Consider the following 22,608-nt stretch of genomic DNA (forward strand, 5'->3'; position numbering starts at 1 on the left):
AAGTGTCCATCAATGAATGAATTGATAAAGAGAATGTGGCATATATGCACAATGAAATACCATTCTGTCTTTTGTTTTTCTTTCTTTCTTTTTTTTTAAAAAAAAGAAGCGCCACTGCACTCCAGCCTGGGCGACAGAGCGAGACTCCGTCTCAAAAAAAAAAAAAAAAAAAAAGGAAATTCTGTCATTTGCCACAACATAAATGAACCTGGAGGACATTAGGTTAAGTGAAATAAACCAGGCACAGAAAGACAAATACTGCATGATCTCATTTATATGTGCAATGTAAGAAAGTTGAACTCACTGAAGCTGAAGCAGATAGTGGTATGGTGGTTACCAGGGGCTGGGGATGGGAGTAAAGGGAAGATATTAATTAAAGAGTATGAAGTTCAGTTAGGAGGAATATGCTTAAGTGGTATTATACTCATGGCAACTATAGTTAATAACAATTTAGCTTATACTTGAAAATTGTTGAGAGTAGATTTTGTGTTGTCATCACACACATACGAAATAAGTATGCTATAAAAAAAAGGATAGAGAAAAAGAATGTTTTGTTTCTCTTTTTCATTTTTACACTAGTCCCAGAAACAGGGCCATCTTCAGGCAAAGGAGGGCAAACGTGGGTTTAATAGAGAATTCTAGAAGCAGGCATGAGTCCCAGCCACTTCCAAGGTGAGCTAAGATGGCACAAGCTCAATTACTAGAGACACAGCCTCCCCTTTATTTATTTATGCTAATGCTGTTCTCCTGAACTCCTCGGGCTAGCTGGCTGCATGGGCATGCCAGGCTTGCAGTGGCCAGCCACCCCTGCCCAGAGAGGCCCTTGAGTCCATAAGAAAGGTGAATTAATCCTAAAGTAAGACTCCAGTAACTCTCTCCTACACAAACTCTGGTTAAAGTGTAGATTGGGTACATATGGACATTAAGATAGGACAAATAGACCCTTGGGACTACTAGAGGAGAGAGGGAGGGGTGGCAAGGGCTGAAAAATCCACCTATCGGGTGCTGTGCTAGCTACCTGGGTAATGGGATCATCTGTGCCCCAAACCTCAGCATCATGCAATCTACCCGTGCAACAAACTTGCACATGCTCCCCCTGCATCTAAAACAAAAGCTGAAATTATAAAAATAACAATAAACGCTTATTCAAGTAAAAACAATTCCCCAAATGTGTTATAAAAATTTCTCCTAATGTGCTTATGTTGTTCAACACATGCTGTTTTAATGTATTATATTGCTAGCCAATAAAATAAAAATTGACCAAAAAAAAAAAAAAAAAAAAAGTAGATGCTTAAACATCTTACCTGTGGAAACCTTTGTCCAAGTAATGAAAGGCTTTGGTTTTCCTGTTGCCTCACAGGGGAACACAGCATCTGTCTCGGCAGTGATGGACACAGTCTGTGGGGACTTGGTGAGGATCTGGGGCTTTTCCCCAAGAGACCAGAATTTGGATGCAGGCGGTCCTCCTGCAAAGAACTTTGAGCTGCTCTGGTGGAAGCTTCCTGAGGACTGGACAGAAGATGTTACAAAGGAGACAGAACTCTGGGTGGAGGAGACCAGAGGGGTATTCTGTAAGTTAGTTGAGGGTGACCCCGTGGTCCGCGGAGTGTGCAACAACGGAGGTGCTGGAGGGCCAAAGTCCAGATGGAAGGTGCTATGGGAATGTATCCTGTTGTAGGAACCTGGATTAACTTTTCTCTCTCTCATTACTGGGGCAGGAGAAGTGGGTATCTGGGGTCTCAGGGTGACTCCCAGCTGTGGAAAAGAAAGAGTCCTGTTGGTAAAGAAAGGGAATCTTCCATTGGAATAATGAGGAATTCTTGGACTGGGAGGCTTTCCAACTGGGTTTCTTGCCTCAGGGATGTTGTTATTTCCAAACACTTTGGAGTAGCCATTGAATTGGTCAGTTCTTCGGTCAGCAAACTTACTAGGAATGCTGGGTTTGGACATGTGCAATGGGAGAGGAGTTGTTGTACTTGATAATCTTGGAGTTGTAAACTGCTTGTTCTCTGGTAAAGACCTAGAAGGATATGTAGTTATTTCTGGTTTGTTGGTCCAGTGATGAGGTGGCTGGAAAGTTACAAAGTATCTGGAAGCACTTTGTGTGGACATTTCAGGCAGCCTCACTGCTCCTGTTGGTAGGAACAGTTTGGGTTTGGCAGGGACTCTGGTTAGTTGATGAGAAGCATGAACTCTTCCATCCTGGTGGTGGCCATCTGGGCCATGTGGTAGACTCCTATTATCAAATACTTGCTTCTCCAATTCCAGCTTTATAGACAAGTTAAATGCATCCTGGTCGGAAGAGGGTGTTGATAATTCATTTGGCCCTGACGTATGCTGTGTCCCTTCATTGTTCACTGGGGCTGCTTTGGTTTCTGGATTCCTCACATAATTCAAGAAAACATTTTCCTTGGAATCTCTAGATGTTTGAGATGTTCTTGGACTGAGAAGTGCTGGCTTAGTGGTGGTGGTTTCTCCCAAAGACATGAGAATCGTGCGTGGGGACGAGGATGCTAGCTCTTTCATCTGGGCGGCAGTAGGGGTGTGATTCTGTGGTCTAGTTTCAGAGAGTAGAATAGCTACAGTGGTTTCATGATGATCTTGATCAAGAGTGGTGGTTTCTGCCTGACTTGAAGACACCTGCACTTTTATGCTTGAGAGAGTTGTGGAAGAACCAACTTCTTCCTGTTGAAATGGTGTGGAGACTGTCACAGAGGATGAAAACTCAGAAGTAAAATCCACATCCTCGAGCTCTTTAAGAAGGGGAGGGTCTGTAAGGTTTTCCCCAGAAGTAGTAACAGGTATGTCTGTCTGTAGCCTCCCAGGCTGGGCTGTCCTTGAGGGATTCCAGGTTGGAGTTCCTGGAAAGCCTACAGGAGAGGATTCTTCCTTAAATTCTCCCGTAGTGGAGACCAAGGAGCAAGAAGTTGGTATGACATTAGTAATTGAGTCACCAGTGACTAAAGTGTCACTTTTATGTTTGTCGACATTTGTGGCATCATCATCCTTAATTTCTTTTCCATCTGTTGTGGGTTTATATGTGACTGGAAGTGTCTCTTGGATTTTATGGTAAGATGAATATATTTTTCTGGTGGTTGTCATGTAATCTAAGGAATCATAAGGGCCCTCAGTTTTCAGAGAAACAGTTGTAGGCAAAAGTATAGTTTCTGAACTGGGAGTAACAATGTTTCTATGTTTATTTTCTGGAGAAGGGCTGGGCTTAGATCCGGAAGCTCTTGAGCTCACTGTAGAAGGGGTATATCGATGTTTGTTTGGCCTCTTCCCGTGTTTTCTCCGTGGCGTTCCCTTGGATATGGGTTCTGCATTCTTCTCCATTTCCAACTGTTTGGGGGTAGTAACTGTGTTATCCACCCAAGCTGTAGGAACCGGAGAACTCTCCACTTGATTTGAAATCTTAATTTCAAGTGCTTGAGTTGGTTGAGTAGAAAAAGTCTCTGATGGGGCAAAAGTTGTGGGTGGGGTTTGCTTGTGTCGGTGGCGGAATTTGTGGGGGCGTAATCTCTTTCTCCCATTGGGTCTCCTTCGAGGAGGGTGAGTGGTCATGGTGGATGACGAAGCAACTTTTTGCCTTGGAGTTGTTGTTGCTGTTGTGGTGTCTTTGTCTAGCAGGGTGCCAACTGTGGTTTCTGCAGGCTTCTTAACTGGAGACACACTGCTCATTATACCCAGTGTGGAGTCAGGCAAAGTGATGGATTTGCTCTGTTGGCCTTCACTCTCAGAACTTCTGGAGTGTGTGGGGTCTCCCGCTAGCATATCTCCTCCCTGTAGTGTCTGAGACTCCTCTTTCATACCTGTTTTAATCAGTAAGGTGTCTTGAGTGCTTAAACTACTTTTCACAAGCTGGATGTTCTCTGTCGGTCCTTGTAAATGTGATTTGCCTGGGACACCTTGTTCACCTATAGTAGAATCCTCAAATGACTTTGATGTACTAGAGTCATTAACCCAGGTGGTGGGGATTGGAGTAATGTGTGCAAAGGTGTATTCTTTCATGTTATCCTCATGTGTTTGTGAATTAGTCTCCAAATCTGGGTCAAAGTATTGCGCAGGCTCAGACTCAGCCAAGGAGACAGCATCCAATGGAGGCTCATACTCACTGGATGTGGGCTCTGGTGAGGATCCAACATCTGCTGCAGACCAACCCTCTGTTGCCGTCTCTTCATGGGTGGGCTCTTCATAGACTGTGTCTAAGGTGTGCAGAGTAGGAGATGGTTCATAAGGCTCAGATATAAGTGTAGGGGCTGCAGTCCACTTCAGGTCGCCTTCAGTGGAAGTTATCTCCTCAGTCTTCTCGGAAAACTCATAAACAACTTCTTCCAGAGGTGTGCTTGTTACTTCAGGTTCAACAAGAATAACTCCATTGTGGTTGTGTTCTAGTCCCATGCTGGCTGAGGAAATGGTACTCAAAACGTGCTTTTCTTCACCAAGTAGAGGTACATCTGCTGAGGATTCTTCAGCACTGGTCGCTGTCTGCATAGGAGATGCTGACGGGGGAGAAACAGCAGGCAAAGGTGGTGTGATTTCTAGACTCAAGGATGGAAGACTTGTGGTTTTAATCACTGGGGGTACTTCTGTGCCCTTAGGGAGATTTTTCCCACGGACTTTAGCTAAAATGTCAGCCCAGTGCTCTGGATTAATCTGTTTGTTTGCCATGTTTATCCTTCGTCTGGATTCAAACACTCTGCGACCTTCTGCAACATTGGTCTCTGGTTCTTTTTCCGAATGCTTCCAGAGTTTCAGCTTTCTTCTCCCTTTCTTGGCTTTCTTATCTCCATTGATGGCATCATCCTTTGTTTTGAGGAACACCTCTTGGTCCTTTGGATGCAGAAGTCTCCTTGAAGTGTTCTCTTCATCTCCCATGCCTGAGCCCCCTTCATCCTCCACGATGTCTTCTCTCACTCTGGAAAGAGCCTTTGCACCTGGGCGTCGGCCTCTTTTGGATGGCGAGCCAGACCCTTTCTTGGTCACTGTGATTCCCACGGTAAAATGGTCTGCCCCTTGCTGGTTGACAGCCACACATCTGTAGTAACCACTATCGCTGACTTGGACCTTTGGGATGGAAAGAGTTCCATTTGGCAGCATGTATACATGTGATGTGTTAGTCAAATCATTAATTATCCTTCTGTTTGGAAGAATCCAGCTAAGGTGGGCTTCGGGTATTGCTAAAGCATTGCAAGGCAACATCACCGGCTCTCCTGGGTTCTTGCCAATTGTCACTGTGTCTTTCTCGGCTGGCTGAGTGGAGGGAGACTGCACAAGTACCCTATATACCATGCGGTCCATTTCATCCCTCACTTGAGCAATGCACTGGTACAAGCCCGAGTCAGATGGCTCCATGGACTTGATCCTTAGCCAGCCACTGCTGAGAATGGAGAACTTGCTGTCTGGGTCATCCATGGGCGCTTTCAGGATGGAGCCATCTGGAAGCACCCAGAAGATAGACGGACTCTCAGAAGCTTTCACATTGCAGCTCAACTGGCATGGACCCCCTTCCAGGACAGTCTGATCTCTTTGCACAGCTCCACTAGGCTCAATCATTACCCAGCTTCTGCCCCGAGCCTGCCTTGTATCTTTGGGGGATATTGTTTGAGAATACTGGGTGTAGTAGGAAAGTAGCACCTTCTTGGCCGTACTCTGACGTCGGTTCAGCTGGATATCTATGGATGGCTGCATGACCCATTCTGGTTCTGCAAGAATCTGGGCTCTCACGCCTGTGTAGTAAAGAGCTTCCTCATCAGCATTCTGCCTGTACTGGTAACTGACTCTGGGGTCTTTGCTGAGCATGAGCTCTCTGTGTAGCTTCACGGGAACTTCACTGTAGTATGCTATCAATTTCCATAGCTTTTCATAGTTTTCCCGGGTCATTGGACACTCAAAGTCCAAGGCAACTGTTGCATTTATGTCAATATCTGGAGGATCCGTTTGGTTCAAGTGAATTTTGTACACATCCATTGGTTTCTTGATGTCACAGACCAAGTTCACCATGTTCCCGTGCTCGTCAGTCATGTTCAAAGAGATATTCCACTGGGAGAGTTGGAATTTCTCCATGATGAGCTGGCTGTCACCATCCTCTTCTTGTTCTTGCTCCTCCTCAATACTGCTGCTCCTGTTCTGTCTCAGAGGAGACTCTATGGAAGGCTTCAGACAAGTCATGTCCTTCAGCTTGTGAATCTCATGTTTGTACAACTTCTTTGGACTGAAGCACATTGCACACAACTGACCACCTTCATAAGCTTTGTCCTTTTTACACTTCAGAATTCCTAAAACAAATAAGCAAATAGACACTCAATAGCGTAAGGAGCCAAAGAAAAGGCACGCCTTACACATGGCCAGAGAATAAAGCCTATGTTTGTGTCTTTATCACCCAGCTGTAATCCCATAATCAAGGAATCCTATACATGAGTTGCCTTTGAGGCTTCATGTTAAACCACAGTTTTAGCACACTGCGTGGTAACTAACGGGTGCTTTATAACTGCTTAACCATTAATAATAATTTTTACTTAAAAATACCTTAAAATACTTACTAACGGGTATTTAAAAAGCGTTTCTAAGTTAAAGAAAGCAACTTCACTCACATACATTATACGATGTACCTTCTGTGAAAGTTTAGGAGAATCTATATAAATAACTGCAAAGTGGGGAAACATTTCTAGGTAAAAAGATGAATCTTTGCATGTATCACATCATATCTACTTTTTGTTGTTTTTTCATCTTGATATATATATATATACCAACATATATTAAAAAATCTTGAAATATATCTATCTCAATATATACAAATATGTATCTATCTTAATAGATATATGTTTATATAATATATACATAAATAATAGATATATTTTTATATAATACATAGATATATATCTATCATAATATATAAACATATATTGATATATCAATAATATGTATTAATATGTAGATATATAGACATATAATCAATGTTTATGTATGTCTAAATATATATAAATAATATATAAATATATATGGATATAAATATATAAACCCGTGAAAGCATTTTCGGATAAAAGGAAGAATCTTTGGCATGTATCACATCATATTTACTTTTTTAAATTGTTACATAAAAATATATAAATGTATAGATGTATATATATTTATAAATAGATAATCAGCATATTTATATTATAAATAATTTATAAACATATAATAATACATAATTTATATGTTTATATATAAATATATATAATCAATGTGTATCTAGGTAGCTATGTCTATATTTATAACTCTCTATATATTTATAAATTTATAATACATAATGTATATATAATCAATATGTATGTATCTAGGTAACTATATATAACTCTATATAAATTTATAACATACAATTTATATATAATCAATATGTATCTATGTAAGAACTATATATTTATATCTATATATGTATAAATTTATAATATATAATTTATATATAATCTATATGTATGTATCTAGGAACTGTATCTATATTTATAGCTCTGTATATTTATAAATTCATAATATATAATTTATATGTAATCATTATGTATGTATATAGGTAACTATATTTGTATTTATAACTAGATGTATACATTTATAATATATAATGTATATATAATATATAATATATACAAGATAAATATAATGTATGTATAATCAATATGTATGTATCTAGGTAACCATATCTATATTTATAACTCTCTCTATAGTAAATACTTCGCAGAGGGTTTGCTTTTGAGTTCACATTGTCCTCTTAGTCTCCTGGATATGAAATCCTCTGGAATTTTCTTCATCCTTTCTGGCCACAACTCAGTCTCAGTCACTGCTTGCTCTTCCTCCTCTGCCTGAATCTTTGCTGACTGGGTCCTCCTTGACTTGGTCCTAAGCCCCTTTCTTTCCTGGTCTGCTTCAGCATCAATGGTCTCTCCCACATGTGTGGTTCCAATTACCATCCACCTGCCAGTGATGACTATCTTATGAGCTTCTCTAGTCCAAACACATTCTCTGAGTTCCACACCCCATTGCCTCTTTATATGTCCTTTTAGATAGCATGAAGGCTCCTCGAACTGACATCTACGAAACAAACTTATATTCTCTCCCTGACCTAAATGTAGAGTCTCGTGCCTGTTCTATCTCAGTAAGTGATGGCATACTCTCTCAGCTTGGGAAACTGGAAGACTAGGAGTTTTTCTTAATAGTCCTCTGCCTACTTCTGCCCATTCACATTGGGAAGAAGCCAGTCATACTGCTTCATCTATGACTTGGAGAATTATAAAACTCCTAACTGGCTTTGCCATCTTTCCTTTTGCCCTCCTGACCATGGTTTTCTGTGTGACTTTCAAAGTAAACACCTCAACATGCAAATAGGATTGTTTTGCACGTCTCCCCCCAACACACATACACACACTCACACTCATACCCACACACATACATGCTGTGAGACAAACCAGCAAACATCAGCAGCATTTCACAAAATCCCTTGGCCAGCTCAATTTCAGGGTTCAGGGAATGAGCACAGCCTATAAATGAATGCCCTGAAGATGATGAGCAGGATGGAGCACAGGTCCGCATGTCACTTGCCTGAATCACTGCACTTTTAGAAAAGATGAGTTCAATGCTCCTAGCCCCTGCCTCTTTCTGCACATAACATAATGTCTGGCAGGATTAATGACTATGCCTCTGTAACCTGTAAGCAGATGTCCCCTGGCACCCAAACTTTGATGAGAATCAGCTCTAATGTAACCTCTGAGCACATCTGATGTGAATTCTGACCACATTTGATGTGACTTCTGAGCACCTGCAGAAGCTCCACCACCTGTGTATAAGCTGTGGGCTGAAACACTGCTATGGAACAGTCTAACAGAAACTCTCTGAAAGATTCTGGGATTGCAATCTTCAGAAAGGCTCACTATATAAGACTAACTTTAATACTTTAAAATCTTGGGTTTATTTCACATACATGCAAATCTACACATATGCAGATGTACACACATGCACACAGACACATAGATGCATAGACATGCACACACAAAGACATGCATGAGCATCTCCAGACAGTAGCAGAGATGGTTCTTTGCCCAGCAAAGTTTTATGGGTCCACATCCATAATGTAGTGCTAATGCTACAAAATAGCCATCCAAATGCATTTTCAGGCTCCCTTGCATTCACTGGGGTGTGAGGACTGGTTCTCACGAATGGAATATGAGTGGAGGAGGTGTGTGTCTTTTCTGGTTAATACCATTCACAAGTGGGTATACCTCTGTCTTTCCTCCATCCATTGCTTGATGGTCTCTTGGAAGGAAACTCTAAAAGCTAAGAAAAAGCAAGCCTCTTGAACGTCTAGCAGTAAAGACTCCCAAGCAGGCAATTGAGCAAATCTAATGATGTTGAGTTGGAAATAAGTTTAGAAGCTGCAAGGAACAGACGGGAAGACAGTGTGGCTAGAAATAGATGAATAAGTAGAACAATGGGACCACCATGCTAGAGGATAGTGGGGACAGGTGGAGCGACCATTGTGTGGAGACTTCTTGGAGGGAATGTGCAAATGTGCATCTTATCCTAAGAGCAATGAAAATCAGTTACGCAGAGGTGTGGCCTGGCTGGATGCACATTCTGCAAAAATGTTCTCACTGCTTTGTAGAGAGTGGATGGAAAACAGGGCTGACAAGGCCATGGGGACACTTGTTTAGAATGCTCCCCTTTCCTACCAGAGAGAGAAGGAAAGGAGCCTGATCCAGGCCAGCGGCTGTGAGAATGGAGTTGAGGAAATAGATCCAGGATATGGTAAACACAATGCAATCTGAGGATGGGGATAGGTTGCAAGGTAGGGCTTAGAGAAGGGGGAGAAAAGAAGGAAGGAAGAAAGGGAAGAAAAGGATGGAGGGAGGGAGGGAGGAAGGGAGGGATGAAAGAAAGGACAGAAGGAAGAAAGGAAGGCAGGAGAGAAGTCAGGAGGAAGGAAGGAAAAAAGGGAGGGAGGAAGGAAGAAGCGAGCGGGGGAAGGTGGGAAGCAGGAAGGGAAGGAAAGAATGATGGAAGGAAAGAAGGAAGGAAGGAGAGAAGGAGGGAATGAAGGAAGGAGAGAAGGAAGGAGTAAAGGAGGGAAAGTGGGAACCAGGGAAGGAAGGAGAGAAAGAGAGAAAGAAGGAAAGAAGGAAGGAAGGAAGGAGAGAAGGAGGGAAGGAAGGAGAGAAGGAAGGAAGGAGGGAAGGAAAGAAGGAAGGAAGGAAGGAGAGAAAGAAGGAAGGAAAGAGGGAAGGAAGGAAGGAAGGCGAGAAAGAAGGAAGGAAGGAAAGAAGGGGAGAAAGGAATCACAATCTACTTTGTTGCAACTGCTACATATAAGTCCTGGTTGTTGCCATAGCTCTCTGGATCAATACTGAGCATCGCTTCCCTGTCCATAAAATAACGACCTTGTAGCCACTCCTCACCAGCCTGCTCTTTTCTAAGCATCCTTTGTAACTTTCTCATGGAACATGCATTCACAGCCCCTCCCCAGTCCCAGTTTCCCACATTAAGCTGCAGTTCAAGGCTGGCATGATTCTCCAGATACCCATTCCATGGCAACCCACATCACCTGTATGTAACTGATTACATTGACCACTACATTTCACTAAGGGATAACTGCATTTGCATTGGGGAATGAAGGTGGCTTAACATTTAAGTGGTAACGTTTAAAGTGTGGGTTCCTATCTTACTGATTGGGTGCTCAGATTTCATCCAAGGCAAGATGAATAAGTCAATATAAGAACCTTGGAGAAAGGAACGTCTCCAAAAAGATAAAAGAATGTGCAGCTAGGAGTGGTCTACTCTCCTCTCTTCTTACCTCTGGATTTTGCATCCCATTCCAAAAACCATCTCATCTCACAATCACAGGTCCACGGATTTCCCTGCAAGTAAAGATTCTCCAGAAGCGGCATGTTCTGAAGCATGCTGGCAGGAAGAGTTCTAATCATGTTCTCCGCTAAGTAGAGGTGCCTTATGGTGGAGAGTCTGAAATCATCCAGAAATGTGAACGTGGAGAAGGTGCTGGGGTGCAGCTGGTGGAGCAGATTTCCTTCCAAATGGAGTAGTCTCAGGGATGTTAAGCCATTGAAAGCCTGTGGGTGGATAAACTCGATCTTGTTGTGGTCAATGTGCAGCCTCATTAAGTTAGAGAGACCCTGGAGGGTCTGTCCTGTGATCACTCTCAGCTTGTTGTAGCTGAACTTGAAAACCTACAAGGGCAGGGGAAAACAAAACAAAACAAAAGGCTCCTGTTTATAGTTTAAAAGCCACAGCCCCAAATAGAAACCGGTACAAAGGGCTGGAGAATAATAACATGGAACTTGTCTTTCATGTCAAAAAATAGCCGTTTTATTGATCATTAAGGAGAATGACATAGTTTCCATTCTTTATTACTGGTCTTAGAGGATGCAATTAGTGACACTTACAAATGCCGCGGGTTTACCTGAAGAGAGCTGAGGTCTCTTAAAGCTCCGTCGGGGATGCTTGGGATCTCATTGCCGTGAATCATAAGTAACTCCAACTTGGTCAGTCCTGCAAATGAAGTTTCTGACAGGGCCTGTATGCTATTAAACCTAAGGAATAGTAATAATAATTATTATTATTAAGAAAATAAATAGCAAATGCTTAACTCCCACATGGGAAACATTCTCTAGCCTGCCCAAGAGCAAATTAGTACAATGGTGAGTTTATTTATTTATTTATTTATTTATTTATTTATGACAATCTTACTCCGTCACCCAGGCTGGAGTGCAGTGGTGCAATCATAGCTCACTGCAACCTCCACCTCCCAGGCTCCAGCAATCCTCCCACCTTAGCCTCCCAAGTAGCTGGAAGTACAGGCACAGGCCACTATCCCTGGCTAATTTTTTATTTTTTATTTTTGTAGAAACAGGGTCTTGATATGTGCCCAGCCTGGTCTGGAACTCCTGGCCTCATGTGATCCTCCTGCCTGGGCTCCCAAAGTGCTGGGATTACAAACATGCGCCTGGTCACTGCACCTGGTCATGAAATAGTGATTCTGAGGTTATAGGGGTGCCATTCCGAAAGATGTTTATCCCTTTGTGTCCCTATCTCTGGGGTCAAGAAAAAAGTGACACATATTTATTTGTCTTCGTTCTGTTAAGGAACATTCACGGAGAACTTCGACTTGGAATATGCTAATGTGATCAGGAGGCTATTTGGTGTCCATCAGTAGGATTTAGAATTCAACATGAGGCTGTTCCACATGTCTCTTTCTTGGAAACTCTGTGCTGAAGTGACAGTAATAAGAAGGGACACATGGCTAGCAGGGACGGGAAAATCCACAGCATTGGAATTTGCTTTGCATATGGCAAGAAAGGAGAGAGCTTCATGCTAAGGGCCAAATAGAAACGTTGACCACAGACACCGACACTCTTATTTCCCATGGACAGGTTGCCATGTCTGACGGATGATCAAAGTTACTTGTAGACATGCTAGGTTTCTTTTTTTGTTTTGTTTTTTCCTGTAACCTGTCCTCAAGAGGAGTTCTTTTTGTTTGAAATGTTTGGCTTTTTGTTGTTGTGTATATAATTGTCAAGATGCTTTCTTGACGAATTCAGAAATGTCTCATTGCCATATTGGTAATAGCATACAACAATGCTTAAACTTGATCCCTGCATAAGCAATTTGAAAAACGAATAGAGAAGCCTGCATGCTGTTACCATAAATCACTGTTTCTGCTGAGATATAACACATCTAGCCTGATATCATCCATTGCTTCTCCTTGTCACTTAAATAAAAGGAAATCAATTAGCAGAGAACATAAGTGAATAGCTCATAGCTAAATGCAGCAGAGGCTAGCATGGTCCAACTTTCTCATACTCATATGTGCCCAAACCTGGACTACAATTCCAAAGTCAACAGAAACACCAGGTTAGCTGTGACTCCCCTAAGACCCAGCCTTAGGAAGCTCCTTTCAGCTACAAATTTTTGAGTGCAGGAAATTTATAAACTCTATTTTCAAAAACCATTCACCTTGATTGCATCAAACTTTTCAAAGACCTCCTTTCATAATTGCATTCTTCTCTTTAAGAACAATTTATGCAAAGAAAACATCAGATGGAATGAAATGCATCCCATCTTATTGAAATAATGTATAGATTCAATATGGCGCATGAGGAAAATATAGTAGAAGATGATCCTATTTCCTGTTCATCATTTTGACTCATGTAGTCAATGAACAATCATATATAGTGGTTCTCTCTTCTTCATTAGATGACATTTCCACTCTTCTTTTTAGTGCATTACTCCAGTGTGTTGTCAGCTAAGCTCTGCTTTATTTAACACTGCTGAGAGGTAAAATATTAAAAGAATTGGGCTCATAGCTATTTGTGTACCTTATGAACATGCTTTGGATTCCATAGAAGGTGGGAAACTTAGCTGGAAGTGAGTCTTGTCCTCTTTGTATTGCTTTTTGCCCTTTATCACCTAAACCCCATGAAGCAGGCTAATTTTCCACAGCAGAAACTGAGATTCAAGAAAGTTTCCAGGCTGGGCATGGCGGCTCATGCCTATAATCCCAGCACTTTGGGAAGCTGAGGTAAGAGGATCACTTGAGTCCAGGAGTTCAAGCCTGGGCATCATAGTGAGACCTAATCTCTACAAAAAATACAAAAATGAGTTGGGTGTGATGGTGCATGCCTGTGGTCTCAGCTACTGGTGAGGCTAAGCAGAGAAGACCACTTGAACCTAGGAGGTCGAGGCTGCAGAGAGCTGTGATTGTGCCACTGCACTCCAGCCTGGGAAACAGAGCAAAACCCCATCTCAAAAAAAAAAAAGTGAGAAAGAAAGAAAAAAAGAAACTTTCCAAAATTTTTCAAGGAATAGGAAAAAAGGGAGGTAAAACCATGCAATGTTCCATTCCAAAGTTTTTTTGCTACTACCTAGTGGTATTTTGGTCTTATTAAAACAAGATGGGAACTTAAATATTCCACAAACAAACACAGTAACAACAATAATGTCCCCATTACTGAAGAGGAGACTCCCAGAAGACATTGAATGCATTCAAGAATACAGTCAGTGAGAGTGAAATCCAGGCATCTTGAGACCAAAGCTTCAACCTGCGTTCAGACACTGTTAACTGAAGCAGGAGAAGCTGTCAATATCAACTTGACGTTGTATTTTATTTAGTGAATTCAAATGTATGGAATCATGGTACAAAACTCCCCGAAATATAATGCTGCAGAGATAAGTGAAATTCAAGGGCATGAAGTTTTATTTCATGTTAAGGACCATGAACCTCCTTAGTGGGTAAAATTCCACGTAAGAGAAGAAAGAGGTGCATTTTTCCAATCATGAGCTCAGCAGTTTCCTGCGGAGTGTAATAAAGGGGAAGGAAGGTGTTGACTCCTGCAAGCTGCGTGGGGAATGGGGGTCCCAGGGTGTAGAGCTGAGATAGAAGCATAGAAAACTCTCTCCTGCTCTCTCGCTCTCTCTCAAGACAGGGTCTGGCTCTGGTGTCCAGGCCAGAGTGTGGTGGCACAGTCTCGGCTCACTGCAACCTCTGTGTCCTGGGCTCAAGCCATCCTCCCACTTCAGCCTTCTGAATAGCTGGGACTACAAGCACACACCACCACACCTGGCTAATTTTTGTATTTTTAGTAGAGATGGGGTTTCACCATGTTGCCCGAGCTGGTCTTGAACTTCTGAGCTCAAGTGATCTACCCGCCTCGGTCTCCCAAAGTGCTGGGATTACAGGTGTCAGCCACCACACCTGGCCAGGCCTCATGTTTTGAGGTCAGGCACACTTCACGTTGCCTGCTGGTTATCCCAGAGAAGTTACCAAGCTTTTTGGAAGCTCAAATTCTTCATTAGTAATGTTGCTGAGGATTCTTTTTTCAGAGAGCCATGTGTGGGTTAAAGGACATAATGTCTGCAGCCACTCAGACATTGCTCTGTGTCAAGGGCTGCTAAAGAGTTTCTGGAGGGAATAGGTACAACAAAGCTGACACCAGGGAGATCAAAGGGAAAGTCACAGCCAAGCAAGACACAAAAAGAGACATGATAAAAATCTGTGAGTTAAAAATGGCAACTAAAATGTAGTTAGGCAGGGGAATAATGAGCAATATATTATATGAATAAAGACATTCAATGAAAACATATTCAGATGTTCAAAAATTTATATATAATATGAATAATGTAAAAATCATACAGGAATCATACTATTCGTAAACACGTCCATTCAATGATTCTTCTCAGAGACACTCAAGTGACCAATTTCAGACCTGATTTCAGCTGACTCCAGAGTAGAAATCTACCTGATACATTTCTAATTCATTCTTTGCCATGTTATGTTTCAAGGAACTTTGCAGCCTGATTACATATGTTTCAACTCACTAAATAAAATAAAGTGTCAAGTAGATATTGATAGCCTCTCCCGCCTCAGTCTCTGAATGCAAGGTGAAGCTTTGGTCTCAAGATACCTGTATTTTACCATAGTGACTGTGTATTCTTGGATGTATTCAGTGTCTTCTATGAGTCTCCCTTCCTCTATAATGGGACATTATTGTTGCTGTTGCTGTGTTTGCAGGGTTTTTTTGTTCCCATCTTGTGGGTAAATGAAGTGCCAATCATGCATAATGACCATACTAAGTTGCCATTTTTTATTTTTTATTATTTTTGTTTTATTTTATTTATTTATTCATTTGAGATGGAGTCTCCCTCTGTCACTCAGGCTGAAGTGCAGTGGTGCCATCTCGGCTCACTACAACCTCTGCCTCCCGGGTTCAAGCAGTTCTCCGGCCTCAGCCTCCCGAGTAGCTGGGACTACAGGCGTGTGCCTCCACCCCTGGCTAATTTTGTATTTTTAGTAGACCCATGGTTTCACCATGTTAGCCAGGCTGGTCTCAAACTCCTGACCTCAGGTGATCTGCCTGTCTCAGCCTCCAAAAGTGCTGGAGTTACAGGCATGAGCCACCGCACCCGGCCGCCATTTTTATTTTTAAAAGAAGACCTTATTTCTTCTTATTTAAACACAAGCAAAAATGATCCAGCACATAAGAGGGGGCCAAGAAAGTCTTACAGGATGGGTTTGCCGATGGCATCCTCAGAATTGTTCACAGGTTTTTGTTTGACTGAAATACCAACTATGAGGAAAAATGCAATGCACGTGAGTGAGAAGCAAAGAGAGTCTAAATGTATGTTTCAGAGTCACCGACTACAGAGTAGAAGTCTACCTGACACATTTTCTCATTCACTCTTTAAATTGACTTTCTGCAAAATCACTATGCAGTGGCAATATTCATTGCTCAAGATGCACACTACAAAGAGGAATGAAGCTCTGACACAGGCTACCATGTGGGTGACCCTTGAAACCTGTTGTTCACTGAAAGAAGCCGTTACAGGTCACCTGTTGCAGTGGTCCTCGAACCCCGGGCCACAGAGCAGTACCGGACCGGTTAGGAACCAGGCTGCACAGCAGGAGGTGAGCAGTGGGTGAGCCAGCAAAGCTTCATCTGTATTTACAGCCATTCCCCGTTGCTGGCATTACTGCCTGAGCTCCATTTCCTGTCAGATCAGCGACGGCATTAGATTCTCAGAGAAGCACAAATCCTATTCTGAACAGCGCATGCGAGGGATCTAGGTTGCGCACTCCTTATGAGAATCTAATGTCTGATGATCTGTCACTGTCTCCTGTCACCCCCAGAGGGAACTGTCTAGTTGAAGGAAAATAAGCTCAGGGCTCCCACTGATTCTACATTATGGTGAATTGTAGAATTATTTCATTGTATATTACAATGTAATAATAATAGAAATAAAGTGCACAAAAATGTAATGCACTTGAGTCATCCCAAAACCACCCCCTCCCCAACCCTGTCTGTGGAAAAATTGTCTTCCATGAAACTGGTCCCTGGTGCCAAAAACGCTGGGGACCGCTGATCTATTGTATGATTCCGTGTATATGAAATGTTCAGAATAGTCAAATTCATAGAGACAGAAAACAAAGCAGTGGTTCCCAAAGGCTGGAGGAGGAGACGGAGTAGAGAATGACTGCTTAATGGATATGAGGTCTCCTTTCGGGGTGGTGAAAATGTTTTGAACGAGATAGAGATGATGAGTACACAATAGTTTGAATGTACTAAATGGCACTGAGTTGTAGAGTCTACAAGGGTGAATGCCATATCATTTGAATTTTACTTTAAAAAATTGCAAAAACATTGTACAGGTCAGCTTTGTATGTGCCTTCAGGATATAGTGGGCTCTGAAAACAAGCTTTAATGCTTTTAGAGATGGAGAAATAAAAGGAAAAATAAGGCAGATGCTGTTTGAACTTCCCTCAATATGAAACAATGTCTGCTAGAGATTCTACATGCATGGAATCATTCTGCAACGCAATCACAGCTATAATTTGAGCTTTGTGTGTCTGCAACTTACTATTCTGGGTGGGTCAACCAAATAGGCAAGGGCTCAGCTCTCTTAGCAAGAAGGATGACTAGAAGGGTAAAAATAATGAAAAAGATCATTTCCGGTAGTTGTAAATTTCATAAGAAAATAATTAAAGCACAGGAAGGAGAGTAGAAGGGGTTTGATGGGCCAATGTCTAGGGCAGTGCTCTCTGGGGAGCTGAGATTTGAAATAGGGCTTAAGAAACAAAGGGATGTGACCGTGTACACCTCTCTTGGGGCAAGGCATTCCCAATGGAGGAAGACACCCAGAGATTTTCATTGCTTTATACAAAAGCCCACTGTTTGGTTTGTTGACCCTGATTAGGAACTTGGTTTGGGTGCTGCCTCAGTGTTTCACTCCATTATGGGTTGACTTATAGTTCATTCACTTTCTTAACTCTCAGCTCCAAGATGCCTCCTTCTATTTCCAGTGATTCATTCTTGGTCCACTTGGGCATGGCCTCATCATTTTAGAAGAATATTCCATAGTGGACAATTAGTTAGCTCTCTGGTTTTTGCTGTTTGTCATAAAGTTCAGAGTTATTGGCCATCTTTCTGTTCCTTAGACTCACCAAACTTGCCCGCTTTATGGCACAGCCATTGATTTGTTCTCTATAGAGATGCTGCTCAACATCCTGTAGTGCACATGATGGCCCCTACAACCCAGAATGATTGAGTCCTAAACATCAAGATTGCAGAAATTTGGTAACCTTACCTTAGCATGTGCAAATTTGTCTATCTGTCTCTCTGTCTGTATCTATCTATCTATCTATCTATCTATCTACCTACCTACCTACCTATCATCTATCAATCTATCTATAATCCTCTCTATCTCTCTATCAATCCATCTATCATCATCCTATCATCTATCAAGCATCTATCTATTATCATTTGTATATCAATTATATATCTATTCATCCATCATATCTATTTATCTTCTATTATCTATCCATCCATCACATCCATCTTTCTATCTATCAATCATGTATCTATCATCCATCACATCTATCATCTATTATCTATCCATCGCATCTATCTATGTATCTATGTATCTCTGTATCTATCTATCCACCTATCTATCATCTATCTATGTATCTCTATCTATTCCATCTATCTATCTATCATCATATCATCTACCTACCAACATACCTACTTTTCATCTATCCCTATCATCTATCAGTCTATCATCCTATCTAGCTATTATTCTATCATCTACCTATTATCCTATCATCTATTATCTCTCTATGCATCTATCATATGTCTATTCATCCGTCACATATATCTATCTATTTATCTATCATCTATTATTGTTCCATTCATGGCATCTATCTATCTAATATCTATGTATCCATCACATCTATCTATCATCTATTATCTATCCATCCAAGACATCTATCATCTATGTATCATCTTTCTATATATGTATAGCTATTCTATCTATCTATCATCCAATCACTTACCTATCAACATACCTAGCTTTCATCTATCTCTATCATCTATCAGTCTATCAGTCTATCATCTTATCTAGCTATCATTCTATCATATCTATCATCTATCTATTATCCTATTATCTATCTATCAACAACCTACCTATCATCTATCTCTGTCATCTATCAGTCTATCATCCTATCTATCAATCTATCACTCTATCATTCTATCATCTATCTGTCTGTCTGTCTGTCTATTTTCTATCTATGGCAGTAGTTCTCAAACAGGGGTAAATTTGCTTCTAGGGAACGTTTGTCATCATGTGTAGACATTTTTGGTGATCACAACTACGGAAGGGGGTGCTACTGGCATCTAATGGGTGAAGGTCAGGGAAGCTGCTCAAAGTCTTACAATGCACAGGACAACCACATAAAGTAATGATCCTATCCAAAATGGTAATAGTGCCCCAAATGTCAGTTATGCTGAGGTGAAGAAACCCTGCTCTAATCATAGATAATCTTTGGGCAGATGTGCTTTCTTTATTGTTATTTAGGATTCTAGATTTAGTAATCTATCTGGAATTTTGAACACACAGAGGTGAACTGATGTCAGCATCAAAATCCTTTTCCATTTCTTGGATGCTGACATTTCACTAGATACAGCAAGCAGGGGAAATAATGGTATCAGATGAGTAAGTGAGAATGTCAGGGACCAGGTTAACTAAGAGCTGAGAAAACATGGGAAGGACTATGTTTTCTTCACACCAGGTGCAAAAGGGAGTGATTGGAGGGTTTAAGTAAGGGAGTGACATGAACTGAAGTATGTGTTAAAACAGCAATGTTGGCCACTACCTGGAGAACGTGTCAGAGCTGGAGAACGTGTCAGAGCTGGGCAAGAGAAGGAGGCAGAAATGTGGTGAATCCTGCAGAGATATTGAGGGATGTTGGATTCATGACCAGGTGTGGCAGTAAACATGAAGGCACACAGAACATTTCCAAATGTACTTAGAGGAAGAGCCAGCAGGCATTGCTGAGTGGTGGGAGTGAGAATGAGGACAAACTTGGGGGAAGGACTTCTGCTTGGAGGGGAGCAAGTGGGTGGATTCTACCATTTGCTGGACAGCAAAGGCTGGAAGAGACAGGTGTTGGGGAAAGAATTCAAAGCTGTATTTGCCATGGGATGTTTGAGAATTTTGTAAGAATCTAAGGGGATAATAGGGCTCAAGACCAAGATGGAGACCCAAGATACACGTTCAGGCAAGACTGGCCAACCGACCAATGGAATAGAGCTCCGGGAGTAAATAATATCACCTGAACAGAGCCCAGAAGAAGGAGGCAGATCTTCAGAGAGAGGAGATAGGGTTCTGAGGCTCAGTCTCTGAAGTGGGTCAGAAGCAGCTGGATGTTCCTCAGCACATTTTACTTCAAGGGTGTGATATGTTTTCCTTCCATAGTTGTGGTCATCAAAAAGGTCTCCAGATGTTGCCAAATGTTCTCCAGGGGCAAACTCATCCATTGTTGCTAACTACTGTCATAGATAGATGATAGATAGATACATAGATAGATAGATAGATAGATAGATAGATAGATAGATAGGCAGGCAGACAGATGATAGATACAATAGATAGATAATAGATAGATAGATAGGCAGACAGATGACAGATAGATAGGTAGATAGGCAGACAGATGATAGATAAGTACATAGATACATAGATAATATATGGGCAGACAGATTGATAGATGATAGAGATAGATGACAGGTACATAGATGATAGACACGTGATAGATGATAGGTAGGTAGATAGATAGATAGATAAATAGAATACATGATAGACAGAGATAGATTGATTGATAGAGATGATAGGTAGGTAGACAGATTATTGATAAATTGATGATAGAGAATAGATAGGTAGATTAATAGATGATAGATAGACAGATAGATGGATAGATAGAATAAGTACATCAATAGATAGATGATAGAGATACATGATAAGTAGGTGATAGGCAGACAGATGATACATAGATCAATAGATTGATAGATAGATGATAGGTATGTAGAGAGATAGATTGACTGATGATAGAGATAGATCATAGGTAGGTAGATAGGTGAGAGGCAGATGCATGACAGATAGATAGATATAGATATAGGTAGAGAAATAGATTGGTTGATTGATGATAGAGACAGATGATAGGTAGGTAGACAGGTAATAGGCAAATGATAGATAGATAAGAGAGAGAGAGAGAGAGAGAGAGAGAGATATTGAGAAAAACATAATGGCTCATACTAAAGCCATGGATAGCTGAATGTCAAATTTAACCTGAGAAATTTGATGACAACTATCAAGGTGGAGAAGAAGGGAAGATAGGAACAAAGGATCAATACTGGTTCATTTCCCTTCACATCTGAATAAATCCCCCTGTTCGGGAAGGCACCCAAAGTCTGGAACGGGCTCCACATCAGCTCAGTAAACCTGTCTGACCCTGTCATCTTCCCTCTGCTTGTTTGTTGTTGTTGTTGTTGTTTGTTTTGTTTGAGACGGAGTCTCGCTCTGTCGCTCAGGCTGGAGTGCAGTGGCGCGATCTCGGCTCACTGCAAGCTCCACCTCCCGGGTTCACGCCATTCTCCTGCCTCAGCCTCCGGAATAGCTGGTACTACAGGCGCCCGCCACCATGCCCAGCTAATTTTTTGTATTTTTTAGTAGAGACGGGGTTTCACCGTGTTACCCAGGATGGTCTCGATCTCTTGACCTCGTGATCCGCCCTCCTTGGCCCCCCAAAGTGCTGGGATTACAGGTGTGAGCCACCGCGCCGGGCCCCCCTGCTTGTTTTTAAGGGGCATTAGAGAGCTTGTAGATGCAGATGCCAAGGATGCCAGACGTGAGAATGGGGTAGATATTCTGGAATAGACAGAAGCCTGGGGAATCACCTGAGTACCCCCTTTCAGAACCCGAGGGTATACATGTCCCCTTTTTGCATCCTTCTAAAAATCAGCAGAGAGTCTGGGAAATGAGCACCACACTCAGGGAACAGAATCTAACTGGAGACTGGGATGACCCTGCATGAAGTGCAGTTCGGTGGCTCATTAGCCCTTTGGCTTACATTCCAGACTACCTTCATCACTATTGATTGGCAATCACTGAATGTATAACCAATTCTGTGAAATGTTTATGGCAGACAATATTTGCAAAATTATGTCAAAGGTTCCGGTTAATATCACAAGGCAGAACTTAAAATAAAATAGGCAAGTATGGCCCTTGTCAAAGCTGCAGAAAGGCATCATCAAAACCAGTCTTTTAATCAAGAGAAAAAAAATATTTAAGAGTCTGTAAATCCATCTCTAAGTGGATGCTATATTGTTGGCTCCTGGAAAAAATATTTGGAAAGCAATTTTCAGAAATGCTTTTAGTTTGTCCAAGCAGGAAACAGCAATGCTGACAAAGAACCCTAAAAACAGCTGTGTGGGAATAGAAGGATTCATGAACACTTGGCCAACAATTCCTTATTCCTTGAGAGTCTTATATTTTCTCCAGACTGCTAAAACACAGATCAGTCTCCGAGTTTTATCTGTTAGACATTGCTCTTGCTTCAGTTTTTTCCCCAAAAAGATGCAAGATGCCAGACTCATTCCCTAATTTGAGGTGGATTTTTCTAAAACAATGCTACTATGATATTATTAGTGATTTTTTCAAGTAGTATATTAATTCATGTTACAAATTAAACTAGATGGAGGTAATAGATGTTGATACAGTGAAGTGATTCTCTAGGGTTTTTTATATTTT

At 41.5% G+C, this 22,608-nt stretch overlaps 1 protein-coding gene across 1 annotated transcript in view; it reads right to left on the reverse strand.

Annotated features, from left to right (window-relative positions):
- Positions 1-22,608, reverse strand: part of MXRA5 (matrix remodeling associated 5) — a 34,380-nt gene that overhangs the window by 5,864 nt on the left and 5,908 nt on the right. The window contains exons 3-5 of the mRNA XM_005592897.4: positions 11,441-11,570; positions 10,817-11,207; positions 1,305-6,278 (exon numbers count right to left, since the gene is read on the reverse strand). Of these exons, the coding sequence (XP_005592954.3) occupies positions 1,305-6,278; positions 10,817-11,207; positions 11,441-11,570 (5,495 nt within the window). The remainder of the gene's footprint in view (positions 1-1,304; positions 6,279-10,816; positions 11,208-11,440; positions 11,571-22,608) is intronic.

This window comes from Macaca fascicularis, chromosome X (assembly GCF_037993035.2).
Source record: "Macaca fascicularis isolate 582-1 chromosome X, T2T-MFA8v1.1".
NCBI lineage: Eukaryota > Metazoa > Chordata > Mammalia > Primates > Cercopithecidae > Macaca > Macaca fascicularis.